Below are 21551 nucleotides of genomic sequence, written 5' to 3'. Positions count from 1 at the left end.
AATGTGTGAATAGAGAGGTAATGTGTAGGTTATCAAGATAATACGCGGAACATTGTCACACATGCTCAAGATGGTGTGAAAATTATAGTGAACACTTCAGTATGTCTGCCCGTATACTAATCCCTTTAAAGCACGCATGGTTGCACTCGTCATTTAAATTTGCGGGGTAGACTTCTATTAACAAAGATGCAGTTAACCACTTGAACAACAAGCGGACAAATCGGTGTGCCAAACGTTCCTCAACGCAGGCGCGTCAAATTTTACAATGATCTATACGTTGTATCGTGGGTTAAAAGATACCTTTAAAATATAACAAACTTGCTCGGGCACTTCTATCATAAAGATCAAACAGAAGGTATTCTAGAATTTCATGTTCGTACTTTGAATACCAGTCTGTTTCTTATGTTGTTATCCACCTTGCCGCAATGCTATTTGAGTGCATGAACAGTAAACCGAAGTTTTTCGAACCTAGAATGCCAGGTTGTTTTCGCTTATGTTTTAATCAGCATTGGTTTAGGAATCCATGTGGATTTGCGTAACGCGTATGCAATCATTTCTTTATATACTAGTGCACTAGTATGATATAATATAGTAAGATATGATATGTTTACTGTTTATACCACATGTTTACTGTTTTCTTTTTCGTTGACCTCTAATAGATTTAATTTTCCTAAACAAAATCGATTTAATTTAATTTTATGACTTTAAATATTAGATCCAATAAAGGTGTTTATTAGTTTACTCCGTTTAAAATGTCAATGTTAACCATATTAATCTCTACAAAGTGTACGATATTGTAATGTGTATACATATCATGCTTAAGCTTTTTGTTTTGATAGTGTAAACATGTTTCTGATTTTGATAATATTAAGCGGATGCATTGTTTAATATACAATTAAATGTAATACCAAGGTAAAAAGATATATGTATATAATGCTACGATATTACATTAAATGCAGTGAAGACTATTTTAATGTTTCGATTTTGTATTAAAGCTTAGTAACAAAGACACCATGACAATGTGTTATGCATTTTAAACCACTTCGCAGTTTATTACACGTCATCAAATACCGTCCGTCACCCACCCACACATGGTAATGATGTTTATTCGTTGTTAGAACCACGGGCTTACTATTAACCTTTGTTATGTGTATGTATTGTCAATTAACAATATTCAATATATGAATACTATACTTTATTAGGCAAATCGGCATAATCCATGCCTTTGGCCATTTACAGATACAATATTACAAAGCGATTGTCATCGCAAAACAATATGTTAAGTTTAAAGTGCATGATATCAAAATATTCATGAACAAATACATATCGAACAATAAACAAATACATGAATACCTCTGACAACTGCACATTTATACAGTTTAAGAATCAATACAATCTAGGGTTTGGGAACGTCGTTTCATAGAAAAATATACAAATTTTGCCAGGCGTCTTAACACTCCTGTTTGAGTTGACGACATAAGCGCTTAATACATCTATTCAGTGTATTAAAATCATTTGAGATATTATATTTTCGTCTTAAATCTTGATACAAGAGACAACAAAGTACAAAGTGGAATTCCGATTCAACTATATTTAGGTTACACAGTTTACGAAGTCTTCTTAATCTATCAACATTATTGAATCTACCTGTTTCGATCTCAAGCTGGTGGGAACGCAGTCTCAGGTGTGTTAATGCGATTCTATAATTATCATGGTCTACTGCATTTGGATATTTTTCATATTTGAAAACAATTTTAAATTTGTTAAAATAGTATAAGTTGCTTTGTGAACTAACAATTTCGCACCAAGTATGTATATATTGATCACGGATTCTTTGTTCTAACATATGCGCATAGCTACAGTTATAATCGAACATTGACCATAGTTATCCATATCCAAGGTTATCTCAAAAATAATTCATGTCATTGACCCAGGTATGTTTTTATTTAACTAGTTAAAACTTACATCATGAACTATTCTGCTTGGAAGAGATTAAGAATCTATATTCTTATACAGCATTTTAGGCGAATTCACATCACCTCAGTAAAATTAAAGGGCGAGGATGTCATATTTTATTTACGGTACGATTTTCGCATGTTGCCTAGATGACGGATTCAAATAAAGAGTACTCAAAATGCCCTAATTAAAATCGCAAATGACACAAAGTAGTTCTAAGCTCGACCTTTCATTACAGAGCACTTTCATTAAATTCGTACGAGTGTTCTTCGGCATCGGTGTTGGTGTTTCCTGAAATAAGTTTACATCGCTATAACTACTATACTTATTTAAATAACTCTTCACAAACGACCTCGAGTCCATTCTATGATCTGCAAATTCTTAAAATAAAAAATTGAATGCAGCAGAATTGTTTCCATATTCATACTATGTGGAAAAAAGTTCCTTTCATCCCAGCGGATGTGATTTATGTTGTTATTCACCGACCGCACAGCACACATGTAGCTCCACTTCCTTTTCCATTCCGTCTCCCCTCATCCCTAATTAAAGCGCATATTAAACTCATTTAAGAACGCCAACAACTATTTTCAAAATGCAATCAGTCGATATATTTGTTTGGAAAACAGTACTTCTCACTAGGGATACTATTAGTCCCCTCCCAGACCTGTACCTCGTGTATTGTATTGTGCGTTAATAAATCGTGCATTAAATTGACTTAGCTTAGTTAACAGCAACACTCCCGCTGAACTACGTTACAATGAGAGGTGCGTCTGCACGACAACGCGATACGGCGTCATAACTACAACGGTTACGGCGTCTTTCCACAGTTTGTTGACGATACGGGACATTGTTAAAACAAATGATATTAACGGTAATTTTGAATAGTTTTTGTATGTGTAAGCCAATATTTATTTAAATACGGATATTGTGTTCCTCTTTCACAGCTTGCCATGTAATTTATTCCTATGTTATCGATAAAATGGAAGTTTTACAGACCTGTATAGACAACTTATAAAATCATTGGAATATACTTCAAAGTCTGACATTAAACAGATGAAAATGCAAACAGACGTAAGCAAGAACGAATATTGAATCATTCTTATCAAGATCTGTCTCAAAATTAACTGCATGTAAGTGTAACTAGATGAATTTTGATGAATTAAAATGTTACGGCGTCTTACAGAGAGTGTTACAGTGCATTTACTACAACATGTTTAACGTTACGGTATAGCATCGACGTTTACTAGAGGTTTCGGTATAACAAGTTCGGTAAATTGTATTTATATAGTATATGTTGTGGAGGGTTCGGTAAAATGGATCTTTATAGCGGTATACCTACAATAAGGTGTTAATGCCACCCATTATTGTCTTACATTACGGGCATATATTTGCAGACTGGCGATTATTTTTTAATTGATTTATTAATGCAATGCCTACAGTAAATAATTTAGGGGCATGAATGAGCTACCACTGAACTTTAAAAAAAAGAATAGTTTTAGGTACCAAACCAAAAAATGTAGATTGAATTTAAAATGTAACTTTATTGAAAGTAAATTTACGATTTAAATAAATCAGTACTTTTTTTTTTAACGATTTGTTCATTTATTAAAAAAAAATAGTAATAATAAATGTTGATTTAAAGACTGAATTAATAGAAGATCTTCAATTGAGATCAATGCCTTAAACAAATGTTCATAGTCTCGTAAAATAGTGTAGTACTGATTTATTTAAAAAAAAGAAAAATTAATGAATTTGCGATTCTAAGATTAATTCAGTCTTTTATTGTATATTTTTACTATTATTTTATCTAAAAATAAATGTACCAAATCTTAAAAAATTGTATTACTGATTGATTAAAAAAGCGCCATAAAGAAATACAAATAAATATTTCCCAAATGAAGTCTTGCTTTTAAATGACCTTAATATGTTATTGAATTCCCCACTTTCGATGTGTGAAATATTTTCTACATTCCTGTTAAATTCTTTACAGTAATTGAGGTAATTAGTAACCGTTGTTGTTGCAATCAATGACGACCTCCATACTCACGTCCAAAATTGTACTATCGTGGAACGAAATCACCATGGTTTTAAATTTGACTTCCTGCAGGCGCTGTAACGCTGTAAAGAAGACACCGTAACATGTCTTAGTCGTAAGAGAAGATACCGTAACATGGACTCGGAGTTGACATGCTACAACTTTTTTGCAAAATCGGATAGAAATCACCAATAATAGTATACACATGGGCAACACATGCTTGTAAAAGAGTGAACTTGATACAGATCATTACAAAGAATCATCGTGACAGAAACTGCAAGCCAGAAACAACGAATTTATTAGATTTGCTATGTTTTGAGCTTGAACTTCTTTCTTTTATCATGATTTCACGCTAGAAAATGTCTCGATAGTTTGGGTAGCGAGTAAAGAAACATTAATTAATGAAAATAGATGCCTTTTCCCGGTTTAAGTGTAAGTTTAAACAAAGAAATTACCTGTCTAAACGCGTGTGTATGTCTATAACTGTCAAGACGCTGTAACCGTTGTAGTTACGACGCCGTATCGCGTTGTCGTACAGACGCATCTCTTATTGTAACGTAGTTCAGCGGGAGTGAGCAATGAGCATTTGTTTTACACTGTATGCAAACGACTTGGTGGGGTAACGACGTAGCAATACTACCAACTGACCAACCATCTTAAAATTGTGATCCGAATTCAACGGTCACCTTTGGACAACGGTCCCTTTGGTCATTTCCCTTGACTGACCGCTGAATTCAGGTTTGACTGTATATATTTTTTAACAATGCTACACAGTGCATTTCAGTAACAACACAGCTAATGGCCCCTTTACAAAAAAGAATCAAGATACATTTTCGTATCGCAATAAGCAAGCAAACATCGTTTAACATTTTGTCATTTAATGCCATAAATAGCAGAATTTATTTTCGGCGGCTAGTTTCTTAATGGTTAATACAGATTAACAAGGAATACAAATACTGAAACAAAAATGGACGCCATACAGGACAAGCTACATGCAAACGATAATCTACGTTATAAACATAATATCATTTTGCAGCATGCACATACTGGTAGATAAACTCTTCAATATTGTATGCTTGAAAACGTTGTACGTGATTAACTGGGTTATGGCAGATTCGTGTAAACACTGTATTTTGTCATTTAAAGGATGCATTAGTCCTGTTCATTTGTTGTTGATTTATCTTCGGGGAGATAACTTATGTCTCATACGTCAAATTTTTTAACGCAACACTTTACTCGTGTGTGCTTAATTGTAAGCTAAATCTACACGACATTCAATGTTGACAATAAGTATAATATATGTATAAACGTAGACTCGTTAACTTATGCATGACATCAGTTGTTTATTTGTCGCTGAACAAAAGAATCGTGATATTACAATAAATGTTGTACAGGGTTTTCATCACGTAGGAATACTCGAAAACCTGAGTTTATTTAATTGATTTCATTGTTAAATGTAAAAGGCAATACTAACCATGCTTTTGCAAATCCAAAAGTACTTGTGCTAAGCAATTACCAAAATTATTATGAATACAGTAAGGGTATATCACCAATTCGTTTCGTTTTTAAATAATGATAGTACACTTATTACAAATATATTTTGTATACCTATATGAACGAAGCTGCTATAAAACATACTATATCATTATAATATCACATTTCTTTTCCGCATTTTTTTTTAATCCATGTATATATGTATGAGAATATTTCAATTTATAATTGCTTGTTGTTGTTCTTTGTTTGCAAGGCAGGACTCTAGATGAACACTGTATACACGTGTTCGAGTGACAAGGGAAACAATTCTTCGTTCAATTTTAGTTGATTACATCACTCGCTGACTCTGCAATATAATTTTTACAAAGTTAGAGTCGAAACGATGTTTGTCTTTGGGTTCATTGAAACATGTACCTATGGTAATCGTTTGAAGTTTGCTCAAGTTATCATTACGTCTACGTTGCACAAACTTATTATTACCAAATGTGCGTCGCACATGTTTCTTTGCGCCCATAAAACTTAACTTGAATGATACTGTTAAACAAAAAATATTGTAGAACTAATTATTAATAGTGAAATAAAAAGCAATTCAAAACAAGTGCATGTAATACAATGTAACCACTAACCTTATTGCACCAATCGAGTCACTTTACTTGCGGAATTGCTGTACCCTTCTCCGACACACGTGTAGTTTCCAAAGTCTGTAGACAGTAATGCACCAACTTGGGAAGTTGCTGTTATATATATAACCGGGAAATCGCCGTCTTTTTCATCAGTTACCTATAGCACAATGAAACACCGTTATATATGTGTCTGTTATTCCGTCTGACCAGAATTTGATCCATATTACCCAGCGGCGTGTTATGTAAAAAAACTGAAACCGGATTTGCAACAACTAGTCACCATTTGATTCATATTATATAAAGCCTTTCGGGATTTGATGCTCACGTCGTTTACGCACTGGTGAGAGAACATGCATGTGTACAAGTTCAATCACCAAAACAGTTGCACAAAATGGCTGTGTGGTTTTCTTTATTTTACAACGATCAATACAACAGCTGCATGTTTTATATTCATAAATCGAGCTTACTTTTCGCAATCAAACACCGAATAAAATGCTTGTTGATGTAAACAATCATTAAAAAGCATATCGTTTTTGTCTTTTAAAAAAATGTAAACCTACAAGCATTTGCCTTCGCAAAATTTTAGACATTTTACTTCCTCCTCCGCAAACCTCGTTATTGAATATATATTATAGTGTACATATCTGAACCTTTCGTCGTCTTTCAAACAATTCATACATACTGGTTATTGCATTGGTGTGTGACAAGCAGAGAAAATGAATACTTTGTCTCTGGTCGATAACTTTGCATTGACTGATCTTTATAAAACGTCTGATGTGTATTTTGAAGTTTATTACGACCTTCCGAGACTGAGGCAACATTATGTCAGGAGCCGGATTGTAGCCTAACATTCTAACCAAATTTTGTTTACAAACCATTTTTTTACATTAACGATGTCGGGATATTGTTCAAATATAGCTGTAATTTAAAGCTTTTTAGTTTTAAATAAAATATTTTAAATTCAGCATTTTGCAGTTGGGGAAAACCGAAACCCCCGAAGAAACCCCACCTGTCCGCTATGGTGACCACTAAATAAACACACATGCTCCGTAAACGGGGATTTAACCCAACTTGCCTGTGTAAAAGATGCGTTTACCAATCAATGCGCTAATTTGACAGCACGTTGAGCTGTGGATATAGATAGCTTCTATATATACCTAGTTGTTGATTGTAGTTGTGGCTTATCGGTCATGATCAATGTTCCTGTTGTTTAAAATGGAAGGAAGTGGTTTACGCAAGCTAACAAGAGGGGGTAGCTTACAATGAAATCTAGTTTGATATTACAATTTGGACCCGTCTGGTTAAGGTCAAGGTCAATGTCATTGTTGCTTAAAATAGACAAGCCCGTTTCCGTTCAATCACTCGAGTATGGATAGAGGTTTGCTCTGAAATTATGTGTGTAGGTATCTTACATGCACACCTCGTTTGATATTTTAATTAATTCAAGTAATGTAAACATGATAGTGAGACATTATCATGTTTCTTATAATGTGAAGTATTTCTATAAATGAACAGTACATTAAATTTCCATCCAGAGATGATCGTCTTGCCCTGCGGATCCCGCCAGTATCCTTCTTTTATCGGCTGTCCCTCCACAGCACATACCAGGGAAACAACTGCGCCAACTTGTACTTTGATAACCTCTTCCATAACATCAACCTCCACGGGGACTGAAGAACATTATAACACAAACCATTGCATGGGCTGATGACTTGTAAACCAAAAGGCATTGCTTTATTTTCAGGCATGTACATTAAATCTGTGCTGACAATTAAAGACAGTTAAATGCTATATCAACCGTTGAAAACTGAACATGCAGGAATATTATGCGTAAACAAAGTGTTGGAAAATACATAAATTCACTGAGGAAAACTTAATGTCTATAGACGTTTCGTGTTTCGTCCATTGCTATAATGTATATCTGTATTTTCCTATTTGTTATCAAATGTGCAAAAACAAAATAATATAATGCGTTTACCGCGAGTGGAAGCATCGTATACTTATCAGAACACAAGGTTTACCAAATGTGTAGCATACTAAATTATTAAAGTATCATCACACTCAGCTTCTTTTTTCGAAATAAAATAATAACATCTACATTAAATTGGTAATTTGCTTCTTACATTAAGGATTTATTAAGCAGTTGTTTGTTGAGTTTGGCTATATAACCAACTCATTAAAGTATTAGAGAGGAAACCCTCTAAACCGGATCCTCTCTATACCGGAATCCTGGCTAAACCACACTTACTGTTCGGCCCATTTGTTTCCTCTATAAAATAATGCGTAAAATATCTCCTCAAGACCGGAATTCCTTCAATGCCGAGTATCGGTCATTTTTTGGCTCAAAATTGGGTCATTCCATACGTAATTATATATCTCTAAACCGGTTAGAACCGATTCATTGCACCTCATACCTACAGTCAAAAACTTGTGAATAGCGGGATGTACGTTTGAAATGAATAAAGGTTGTCGAAAAACAAACAATTTGCAAACAATTAAAATCGCAAAACAATTTAAAGAGACTTTGCCTGTGATGTACATATTGATCAAAAGAAGTGATAATACTGATTGTAATTACTTATAACAAACATAGGGTTCTTTAGTGGGGGGTTTTATGTAGGAAGCCGTGATAAATTTTAATAAGCTTAATTTTGAAATGTTTATTACAATTGCTTATTTTGTTTCATATAAATTGTGATTTGAAGAGTTGTTGAAGCAGTTGCATTTTAATATTCATTTAGATTTTCAAATAAGGTATTAAGATAATTAAGACTAAACCAGTTCGAACCTCCTTCTTAGCGAAGGCGCGTGTAATTGTCACTAAAAGACAAAATCAAACTGAACAAATAGTCAGAGACATTGACTAAACCTACACTCTAGATGCTCTCAGAAAAATATGGGGTAGAAAAGTCGACTATCGGGGATATCGTGCGAAAAAAGTATTTTTATATTCTCCCAACAACTATTTTCCCAACAAAAGTCGGTTTATCAATGAATTGAAATTTAAAAAAAAACCTTTATGGAACTAGTTCTGTATTGAAAGGTCTAAGTCATTGTCATGATATATATAAATAAACAAATACAATTTCCTAAAAGTGTTTTTTTCCGCATTAAGATTTAACAAACATATGCATAGGCTGTCAAGCTTATCATAAATTTATAACATCTGCAATCGTTTTGCGATGAAGATAATTATATGATCCTTATTGTAACATTGTAACATATTGTTCTATAGTAATTACTAACAGGTACAATTAAGTTCATCGATGTTTCCTTTTGTGGTACTTGACGTACGTGTCGCAATAAACTCAAGTTTATTTTCAAGCATCAAATATCGCTGCTACTCACAGTTTACTTGCAAGTCGATCGTGTAGTTGTGGCTGTTAACAAAGTTCTTGCCTTCGCAAATGTACGTGTCAGACGCGTAGCGCGACACTGTCGGCAGCCGCAGTATTTCACCAGTTATGCCCGTGTCTGGAAAGACAAGTAAGGAGTAAACTTATATGCAATTGCAATATATTGTCTTATATGTTTCGTAATAACACAATTTCTTACATTAAACGATACAGGGATATTTTGCTAAACCCGTATCTACCTGTCATGTTTTCAATTGTGATTAATGTGATTAATGTGATAAATATATATTACCAAACACACGGACTACAAAGGGCTAGCGAAACCCGAATTATATCACTGGCACAACAAAGATTGTGAAACACATCACTAAAATATGTGATATAATGCTCTTCATAAAAGTAACTACGATTGGGAAAGAGATCATATAAATATCTATCTATATCTATCTTATTTGTTTTAAAAGGATCTTTTCACGCTTTGGTAAATTGACAAAATTGAAAAAAGTTGTTTCAGATTCGTAAGTTTTTGTTTTAGTTATGATATTTGTGAGGAAACAGTAATACTGAACATTAACCATTCTCTAATATGGCCATTATATGCATCTTTTGACGATTTTAAAACCTAAAAATTATAAAGCGTTGCAACGCGAAACGATTGAATAATTTGGAGAGTTCTGTTTTTGTCGTTAAATTTTGTGAAACTACGAAGATTGCTTATATAAGGTATAAAATACGTCAAGAATGTGTACTCGGCGGAATAGCTCAGTAGGCTAAAGCGTTTTTACTTCAGGACTCTGGCAGGACTCCAGGGGTCACTGGTTCGAAACCTGCTCCGGGCAATGTTCTTTTCCTTTTTTAAATTTTTTTCTTGATTTTTTACTGGAGCTTTTATGATCCAATGTTTACATTTATCAATATAAAGCATTTAATGAATAAGTTAAAAAAATGCCAAAATCTGTGAAAAGGCCCCTTTAATAGGTCAACATGCATTTTATCTATTTTAAATGCATATTCGCACAATTCACTTATACTAGTATACGCAACTAGGTCGGAGCATTAACAGTAGTGTAAGGTCTGTAAAGCCATACTCGTATGTCAGTTCTTACCAACGGCGTTCTTTAAACCACGATACCAACGCACTGTGGGCGTAGGAACACCCGAGAAGTGGCAATAAAGTGCATGCGTGCTGCCTTCTGAGCACGTTTCCTGAGAGTCTGACGACTTATCTAGGTTAATCCTAGGCCCATCTTAAAACACACACCAACATTACCTTAATACAATTTACTTCACATGTGGATATAGTTAATTACGAATCAAGTAATAATAAATTATTGTATTGTAATATTCACCCCAACCCTATTTACAGCATGAACAAAGAACAATTATACTTTTGATTGAACATTTCACAATTCAAAAATTTAATGAAATCGACAAAATTGATGGTATTAACTTGCATTTTAATAAGTACATGTAAGCTAAATAATCGAAACAAGTGTTGTTGTTCTACTTATGTATTCCCTTAGCAACTGTGTTATAGTATTGCAAGAACATGATTCGCTGCAATTGAACGAGCATGTAAAGATACAATGTTAAAATGAAAGTTATTGATAAATTTTGATATGTTCAATGTAAAATCAAAAGGAACAAATATAATATGAAACGAAAACAATATCAAATAACGTATGATATATGATTGTTTGTTTACTATAGTTTGTTAACTATATATTTGTGTTATTTAATATTTATTGCGCATTATATAATATAGACAATACGTGTTTTTCAAATGAGGTAAACGCATCTTTCGGAACATCAGCGCGTCCGCATTTTGGCACCGTTTGTATGAGTGTGATATAAATACATTCACAATTTCTGTGAGGATTGTCAAACACCACAACACACCACATCAAATAACACCAAACCACATCACAACGCATTACATCACCTCATATCAAATCAAATCACATCGAATCGCTTCCCATTACAACAACTCATATCAAATCACATCACATAGCATCGCAACACTCAAATCTCATCACAAAGTACATCACACTTCACCACCCATTTATCAATTAATTTCTTAGTAGCCAATTGCATTGTCATACCGACTATTTCCAATGTGTAATTTGAGATTATCTTTCCAGTGTTTGTCTCACATGTATACACTCCTGCAAACCTGTTGTCAACCTTCTTAATAATCAAGGTCCAGTCGTGTTGAGTCGGCTTTTGGACCTCAATATTGTTCTGGAAAATAAACTCCTGGGTTTATATCTCGATTAGATCGACAAAAAGCGGTCACACGATTTCGCTAGTTAATCGGTTTTTGATCAACGAGTAATGACATAACATTTTAAACAACTGATGTAATAATCATTTATCGCTAATATATATTACTGTAGACGACATGAAGTAACACAATATAAATGTTATAATAACATAGTCTACTCAACTCATTTATTTTGTTAAGTGCTTGTTTGTGTTGTTTTTTAATTTAATTAATGATGGTGATGTTTGTTTTCTGCTAACATAGATTGAAAATACGTACATATGAATTAAATGTCAGTGCCAGGTTAATGGTTGTAAGCTATATATATGGTAATGAATGAGTTTGACAACCCTAGATTAATCTCACTTTATGCACGGCTATATTTAAGAATGGCTATGATGACTGCATTCATTTTAGAATTAGCACCGAGATAAATACATTGCCAGTTTTTCGGACTAATTATATTGTATTTTGTCATTTAGCTCGTTAACAATTATAACAAAAAAACAAGTACGAATTTAGGACAACATTCAAGCACGTAACCTATTCACATAGAGTTCACAGGCAAAAGGTCAATATACTATATGTTTGTAAATCCTTGTTCCACTCGTTAGAAATCCCTCTTTCGCCAATTTCCATCGTATCTGAAATTCAGAAATCACTAAAAATACGCCATAGTCATTTTTGAGATATGAATGTAAGATGCACTGTGCTGAAATGGTATCTCCGGCCCGTTATCCTCTTGAATACAGTAATAACACAATCTGTATTTTGACTTATACACTGTATTACCTATTACCCCTTGATTGTATGTGCAAGCATAGTAACGTATGTTTACGACACAAATATAACACGATTAATATAAGTATACAGCTTTTTCTCAATAAATGATAAATAAGTGTGTGGCCGTCTACTTGGGTTGCAATACATATTCCAAATGCACATAATAAACATTTAAATCTTATATTCCCTCTGTTCATATGGTCTGCTGCTATTAATTTGAAAAAAATAAGTTGACACTATTATAAAGTATGACAACGATTACAAATAAAACAGTACTGAGAGGTTATAATCAGATAGACAGTTTCCACTATATACCGTTGTATTTTTATCCACTTCTTGGAATACACAAATCAATGAAGCGGATCCTCCCCGACGAATGTGAAGGTTGCTGGTCGGTACAACGGACATCATCATAACGATATGCACGTCTGAACGGTAGAGCATTTGCAAAGTCATTAATCAACACTATATCAGCGAAAAAAGATTGTTTATCTATATGAAGGTTTTGTTGGCCAGTGAATAGAACTTTGTATCGAATATCAAAAGTCCAAGAAATATAAAACCAAAAATAAAACAAATATCAATTGGGTTATAGATTGAATTAAATTGTCAAATATTATACATGTATTATATATATAATTAGTTTAGTTGTTGGTGTTTACAATTACATTGTTTTCGGGCAACACACAGTCATATGAAAACAAATTCATTGGAATACGTTTGATTTACACTTTTTAATTTGCGGGTTCAGGGATTGGCAACCATAAATTTTTCAAATGGAGAAGTGTCATGGATTTGAAATCGAAATTACAACTAATGATTATTTAAACAAACGAACTAACGGTCATGACTAAGAAAGAGAAAAACATTAATCGTTTATATATCAATTTCTATAAATAAAATTAAACGAAGTTTGTACATTAAGAAATTGAATCGATAGCTTTGGAAAAAACATTTATGATAAATGTTTCGTTAAATATTTCTTTAAAATATGCCCAGAGAATGGATAGAATGGAGCGCGCGAGATTGTTCTTCCGGATTCCTAAAATGCTTACTTTTCATTTCACGTTTTGCTTGACATTGTTATTATATCACAGTAGTATACATAATATAATTCAGTAAATAAATACATTTTCTGACATAACGAAAGTTTTATATATTTTTCTTTCCTCCAGATATCGTTGTGCAAACATGGTAACGTGGAAAAATGAATGATACATATTACAAAGACATTTTCATTTTATTTTAAGATTCGTAATTATTTGCAAAGAGCATTTACATATATATGTATAATATACTCACGCATGGTGATTTGTATCCACGCCTTAAGGCACATTTTCTTTTCTTTAACTTAATTCTGCATTTTACGCAAGACAATGTCATCAATGTATATTTTATAAATAGGCTATGAATATAGTCAACATACTTTGAAAGTTTGCAAACTCTTAACAGAAGCGTTAACTTCCTGAACACTTGAGATGTTACACTGACGATGTGCTATTGTTATGTCTGTGTTTGTTTTTTAATCCACCAATATACGGCAAAATTAAATTGCTGGGACAGGCACCTTCGACCAGACAAACAGACGGACATGTTTCTAACACATATCTGCTAATGTTTACTTTTGAGGCTTCTTTAGACTGGCCACTATTGTCGAAAAGAGAAACACCACTTGCAATAATTGTAGGTTCATTTTCTGTTAAATCAAAGAGGATTTTGTTTCGAAAACATTACTATACATACTCCATATCTTTGGAATTCCTGCACATCCTTGCATCGATTATGCTTCTCACGTGTTTCATACATTGTGTAAGTACTGTACTTCAATGTAGAACATATCATCATGGGGACATGCGTCTTTCTACCGATTTATTCTAATACATACGATGACGAATGCGTAGACGTAGACGTAGACGTTTCTCGTTTGTGATGTTGTCCACAAATGTCCACGTAGGTTCTTATACTCACCACAATGAAATATCTCAGTATTTCATCACATATCATGCAAAGTGAACTGTGTGGTCTTTTAAACCAGAGACATCTACATGTCACTTGACATCAAGCGGGGGATGTGAATATCGGCTGGATGTGGAAACGTATACTCTCTGCAGTAGCGGCTGCTCTGGCGTTCACTGGGAGTCTCTTCACAGACCAGACCTTCTTTAAATCCAGTACGTCACTTCCGGAGATTGACTAAACACGGAGATGCACTTCTGAGCCGGAAAAGGAGCTTCCAGAAGAGTTCTTGATATATACTGGTTTCCCTGGCTGTCGTAGCTTTTTCAAAAGCCGCTCATCGCACAGCGATTTATCTGCGCCATCATCTATAAAAGCGTACGTCTCTCATGTGTTGCCGTTCATTCCCGTAACTTTCACAGGTATGATACTCAAATACGCCTTTAGCAACTAATCTTGCGAAGATGCGCAATTAACGGACGGCTGAAAAACAGTGCGGTCGGACTTGGGCTTTACCCAATAATGTAATAAAGAATGGTGTTTATCTTGACACTCAGGAACATTGCATTGTTTGGGCATTTTACAACTTACAGACATGTGTCTTCCTTTAAAACAATTGAAACATAGTTTACGTATGGGAACAAACATCCGCCTCTTACTTAATGGCATGTCAATAAGTGCTTTACAGTCACCCAATTCTTTACCAGAACAACAAATGCATTTGCCTTCAAATGTCGCACACTCGCTACCCGTATGCGTTGTAAGAGTTGTGACCTTTGTGTTTACAAAGCTGTCAGACTTTACATGTGTATCATGGCCACTGCTACGTGAGTGTTTGTCTCTGACAATATCGGTAGCATATATTGGATTAGCAGTCTGTGACATTTTGTTGACAAAGCAAACTAAATCAGAAAATTTTGGCGCTCTGTCTGATGTAACATTTATGTCATGTGCTATATCAACCCATCTTGTTCTCATATGCATGGGCAAGCGTCTAACAATGCGTCTAAGGTTTTCTGAGTTGTCAATATCAGAGGCGAAACCTAGTTGAGCAAGAGTTATCTCACATTTGTGCGTGTCCAACGCTAGCATTGAAAGTGCATCAACATCTGAGGCCTTAATCTGAGGACTATGCACAAGCTTATCGATGTAAGACCTAGAAAATACATGCGGTTCGCCGTAACGAAATTGCAAAATATCTCTCGCACGCCCATATCCTTCAGTAGGTTCTAACAAAACACAATCTTCAATACTACATTTGGCCTCACACACACAGTACTGTATAAGGTAGCTCAATCTAACTCTATCATCATACACTTTACATTCTACATTTGTCTCAAAAGTCTTAATAAACTTGCAATAATCAATAGATCTGCCACTAAATGTAAACAATTCAGGTTTAGGCAAAGTAAAGCCTTCTTGTAATGTACTAGCCAGTTTATGAAATGCACAGTCTATGTTTTGCGTTGAAACCTTACCGCTGATATCGCTAGTAGAATTTACCGCTAGTGCTGAGTTGTTGTGCGTAGACTGCTGTGTTGACCGTAAGTCACGCTGACCATGGTCCCCGTATGTAGACGCTTTTGCCAGCGGGTTCGTCACGATCGTACGCGTCACACTCATGCGCGCAGATAAGTCCGAAACACCTACACTTCCGGTCGATGAAACGCCCGCCCGTCCCACGTACGCGTGTACATCAGGCCCCGGATACAGATTTCGATGCCAGATTGAAAACGTTAATCGCGGCACGGTCCTCATCATGGGTCTAGGTCCCGGACTTGTCGCAGTCTGCCTCCCTCCACACGGATTCCTCTAGGACCGGTTCCTCCAGCTCGCACTGCGTGTCAAACAGCTGTTTGCTTTAATTAGATTGCATGCCTCTCCTTGATTCTCTTAAGTCTATGCTCGAGTACTAAGCGTTTAGCCTTCACTTTCCGGAGTTCCGATATGGCTGACCCTGACGACGCCGAACTTATCCGGCTTGCCACGGAACACGCGTCATCCTCTTCCGGTGTTTTCTCGTCAGTTGCTGTCCACTGGGAAAACCGCTTCCGCAATTCAACAAAGTTCTGTAGGCAATTTCCATACGTCAGTTCCAAATTTTCAGCCACATCCGGCACAGAGCACAATTCTAAACACTGGATATGAGCATTTTTGATCAGTTCAAATCTCTCACAGAGTTTCTGGTTTAAAACTTTCACGTAATCGATGTTATCACGCGACATCATGTTTTTCTCCAGTTCATTGTACAATTTCGTCATCGACGCCTTTTGCGTCGACCGTTTCCTTTTACTGTCTACAAAGTCCATTGTGGTTTCTGTTTCTTCCATGTTGCACGGACAAATAATCGAGAATTGCAAGTAATTCAGTTCATGTGGAACATATCATCACGGAGACATGCGTCTTTCTACCGATTTATGCTCATACATACGATGACGAATGCGTAGACGTAGACGTAGACGTTTCTCGATTGTAATGTTGTCCACAAAGGTTGTACAATTAATGTTTTTATCAATGACCGTTATGACGTCTATTATATGACGTAAAACGCGTAAATGCACGTGACGTCGTGGCGCTAAACATAAGAGCGTAGGTTCTTATACATTGTGTTGCTTACCACTGCTTCGCTATGATAATATACACAACCAACCCCAACCTCTCATCAGGCATCCTGAAATTTTAATGACCTCATCAATACTTGTTTTAAAGCACGATCAGTGGAGAGACCGGCCGGATTATCTTCAGTCAATTGTCCCATAAGCTCCAATTGTGAAAGCTTCTTTTACTTCAGGGTGCTTTTAATGCAAAAAGCACTTACTTATGAAAGAAGATAAAGGCGCTTTTATGAAAAAGATTATCATCTTTTTAAAAGTATCTACATTCAAAGACCAGTCACAAGTTTATTCAGCTCAATTGACTCGTTCTAACAACGCAATCATATTTATTTAATGGTACCATATACATGGAGTTATGTTTTGAAAGTCTGTGTCATCGTTATTGGGATGGAACACGATAGCTATAACAAAATGTAAGCGCATTGCCATTGAGCACATGCGTTCTTAGTGCACGTTGTGCAGTTTTCCCAGACAACATATATACCACTGAATTCACAGCATAAACTGTTTGTATTACTTCATTCAGGGTGACCCGGACATGAGATGTGTTATACACCCTAGAAAGCACATATAAGTGTGAAACGCCCCGGTTAAATGTTTCCTTTAGTACGCTGTGTGGGCTGTGTGATTCAATTATACATGTGGCTTTTTGAAACAGTGGCTGGTGGAAAGTAAGTATCTGTGTCTTGGAATACTCCTTAGATTTGCAACATAAAACACTTGGATTGGGAACATTCGTGAGAAGAACAATTGAAGTTGATTTCCATGGAGTCTGTATATGGTGAACAGCACATGCACTTTAAGCGCGGGGCCGACTTCGTAAGGCCGCCACCGAACGCTATTTGCACAGCATAACAATTACGGTGTGCATTCCAAAGCCCTTGGAAGTCCAATTACGAAACAACAATTCAAATAATTAATTTTCCTCATGCTGCATGCCTTGTGATTCGAAACTTAAAATACTCAAGTATCCACAAATATTAAAACGCGACGAACAGAGGGCCGTTGCCTTAAACAAATTATCTACTCTCAACATCTTTCAGATTCAATAAACCTTAAATGAAGCTTCAGCCACTTCCTTGTTCGACGTTTGTAGACTCCAACCCTCTGAAGAACCTCCGCACTTGCAATAGGCACTCTGCAGCCCGAGTAGCACCGTTCGAGCCTTACAGCCAACGTAAACACTCACATGTTCCACACCAATTCGTTTACAGTACTGAACTGTCTTCTACGGATGTTTCTCGATCGCATCCACATGAGAACTGACTACTTTCTGCGTGTGTATTTCGAAGTTTATGGGCTGGAGGCCGCATAATGTAAAGTATCTGAGTCTCTCCCAGCACTCCCACTTTATTTGCTTACTAGAATAACGAAAGTTTGGACGAATTTCCAGCTATTCAGTTTTGTCATAGATATTTATCCAATTGTGCTGTGGTCTTATGCTATGTGTGTTCCCACAGGGAACCCACCTGTTCGGTACGGTGACAACCGATCAATCTCAAATACACAGGAAAAGGGGATTGAGCCCGTGTCGCAGACGTGAGAAGCGCATGAACAAACCACTGCGCTAACCGGACAGCTACTGACTCCTTTCTTCAACCTGCAAGCCAATATATAATGGCGAGCAAAGCGCCTCCTTGCCAAAAATACGGAAATGTATTATTTGGAAACTACCGACGTTACCAGATTAACTTCGAGTTTGAAAAAAGCATACCGAATGCCCTCTGTAATGAATGAAGATTAACGATCATGAATTTCCCCTTCACTGCCATAGAAACGAGCCGAATTTATATGCAGGAACTTATAAGACATGCTCCTAAAATATCAAATGTTTTAATTATGCTTAATCAATCATTTATTAAAAGAGAATTTACTTTTTGAATTACACGTAACAATTCCATATTGTTTACTTGGCTTATAAAACATCTAAGCGAGGTGATGATAATGTAACCGTGAAGACAGACGCTACTTCTAATTAGTTTGCCACAATCGCTTAACAATTTAATATATCATCAATAATTAGTTACTTTCTCAACATACATTCGGACTTTCGTTCAATCAGGGAAGTTTCATACGAGCTGTTTACATCGATCGTATAAACATGCGGTTTATACTATCGCTATTTTTAGATCAGAATTGGGATTTTCCAAAAATTGGAGAATCTGTTTTTGTCAACTACGGAAACTCAAAATCGTTCAAAAATGCGATTTGATAATTATTACTGGAAATAAGGAGGAAATAATAGGATAAATAGAATATTATGAGAGTTTTGGATAATGATCAAGTTTATCATGCTCGGCTCGAACCATGTTATTACATCGGTTCTAAGTCTCGCATGATAAACTTGATCTTTATCCGAAATTCAAATAATATTCTCTATTAACATCGTTTCCACCACCGCCCATATTCTTACAACTTTTCACATGGCTCACGTGCGGCATTTTCTCCGGTGTATTCTCTATTTATCAGTAAAATATCCGCCACGAATTTACAAATATTGCTACTATTAAAAGATTAACTGTACATTTTACTCCAGCATTTCATTGGTCAGCCAGTTACCTGTTCGGAGTCTTATCGGCTGAAATCGTAAATAATGGTGACTACTCGGAGTGAAATGGGCTATTAAGTGGTTCGTTCCGAATTGTACAGGCAACGGGCCAAACACGTATGGCCCTCCAGTTACGGTAATAAAACTACGTGATTGTGTTTTATCTATCAGCCTGAATAGCAAAATACTGTAATTCATTAAACGAGATACAACTCACACTTTAAAAAGTTCGCTTGGAGGAGATTAAATGTTTTACTTCTTTCATATATAATGCTTAACCATGCAATGTCTGTGAATGTGTAGCTGTTTATGCCGGAAATAATTAAATTTATCTTAAAATTGTTTAAGGGTTTAATCTCACTTCGTCTCTTCATATTTGTTAATATGTATACAACTTTGTCCTACCACAATTGACAAACTTAACTGTTTTTATTATGTATTGTTGTACATTTATACAAGTCAAAATATACTGTCTGTATGGCTGTCTGTCATATTTAAAATTCCAATAGCATTGCTTGAGAATGATCAAACCACGTGTTGATGTATAATAAAACTATTGTTTTATGAATGAATACATCTTGACAAAGTTAATATTTTATACTATGTCGAAAAAGCACTATAGTTGCAACACAAACAGCATCATATACAAAGTATTGCATAAAATATTATTTTTATGCTTTACGCTGCTAATCTTTGTTTGAAAGTGTTTCTAGGCCTTTTAACGCCGTGGATAGATGCATTAAATATTGAAGAACTAACGATTACGCGTTTGATTGTTTAGTTTGTGTGTTATTTTTGTTTTTATTAAATATCCGACTTAAACGCAGAATTATCTATGATTGAATGCATAATAGTACTTAAAAAAAAGAAGCGACGACTTAATCTGTTAGTGGCAAGACGTGTCAACTTCCTCTGAAGTAGATATATTGCGAACTTTTGGAAGCAAATGGCTTAAAGAAACAATATACTATAGCGCCAACATAACTTTAAATATCACATATTTAAAATAAGACTTTAAATAATGTATTTAAACAGCCTTACTATCCTTGTTTGTCGAGTGAGTGTAAAGATGACGAATGTGCATTAAAATGCAAACTTATATAAACCATTATGTTTTGTTTAGGTTCTATTTGATGTATGTCTAATGATGTTAATTGATGAACTGATAACTAAGTGTTTCTTTGCAGTACACTCACCTCCAAGTTAGCATGATAACATTATCTGGCAAAGCATTCGGACAAAACATACACGAGAAAGGCCCGCAGTGACCTTTCCTATTTCTTTATAGTCATATTTAATATGCATTTCTTTATAATACTTCGTTTGAAAGTTCTTATTTAAACTGAAAGAACAAAATCAACTCTCTAAATTTTAATATTGATAAGCTGTTTTCATATAAATTCAGAAAGTCTAGTTAAATCTGACAAAACGTACCACAAATCTTTGTTAAAATTACCCGTCATTTCCTTACTGGGTAGAATGATTAAAGCAATTGTAATTACTATTTTACAGTTTTGGATATGCCAATTTTCAAGTCATAATTTTTAAACGTGTTTTTTTTAATTTTATTAACAAACTGAAACATTGAAACATAGTAAGCCGTTTTATCTATAGAACTTTCGCTTAAGGTAGGTTCCCACTGCCGATCCGATCAACTCAATCATCTCGATCACCGAAATTTTCCCGACCAAAACCGACCAAGCTCGACTAAAAAGTTTATTCACGACTTCTTCTCGGTCTCTTGTCGATAACACACGACCCCCACACGACTCATTCACGACGTCTACAAAACCATCTTTTCGATTTCCGCTCGATGATCTCGACCTATACGCGAGCCCTATACGATCGCAACTCGACCAAGTGGACATCGATCACCATCAGATCTTCACACGACCAGATCGTGATGGTCTTACTACAGTCCG

General features: G+C 35.2%; 1 protein-coding gene across 2 annotated transcripts; it reads right to left on the bottom strand.

Annotated features, from left to right (window-relative positions):
- Window positions 1-4852: 4852 nt before the first annotated feature.
- Window positions 4853-13943, bottom strand: LOC127837411 (hemicentin-2-like). 2 transcript variants are annotated; one of them, XM_052364474.1, is made up of 9 exons: window positions 13813-13943; window positions 12826-12938; window positions 12309-12371; window positions 11567-11705; window positions 10571-10711; window positions 9457-9582; window positions 7627-7778; window positions 6112-6265; window positions 4853-5831 (listed from the first exon to the last, which is right to left on the bottom strand). In XM_052364474.1, exons 1-8 carry the CDS (start codon window positions 13844-13846, stop codon window positions 6113-6115), a joined length of 921 nt encoding a protein of 306 aa, XP_052220434.1. In that variant the 5' UTR covers window positions 13847-13943; the 3' UTR covers window positions 4853-5831; window position 6112. The 2 variants fall into 2 exon arrangements, with proteins under 2 accessions (XP_052220434.1, XP_052220435.1); XM_052364475.1 differs by lacking the exon at window positions 12309-12371.
- Between the last annotated feature and the right edge of the window lie 7608 nt (window positions 13944-21551).

This window comes from Dreissena polymorpha, chromosome 7 (genome assembly GCF_020536995.1).
Source record: "Dreissena polymorpha isolate Duluth1 chromosome 7, UMN_Dpol_1.0, whole genome shotgun sequence".
Taxonomy (NCBI): domain Eukaryota; kingdom Metazoa; phylum Mollusca; class Bivalvia; order Myida; family Dreissenidae; genus Dreissena; species Dreissena polymorpha.
The sequence above is the reverse complement of the archived record's forward strand: the minus strand, read 5'-3'. Positions and strand labels throughout refer to the sequence as shown.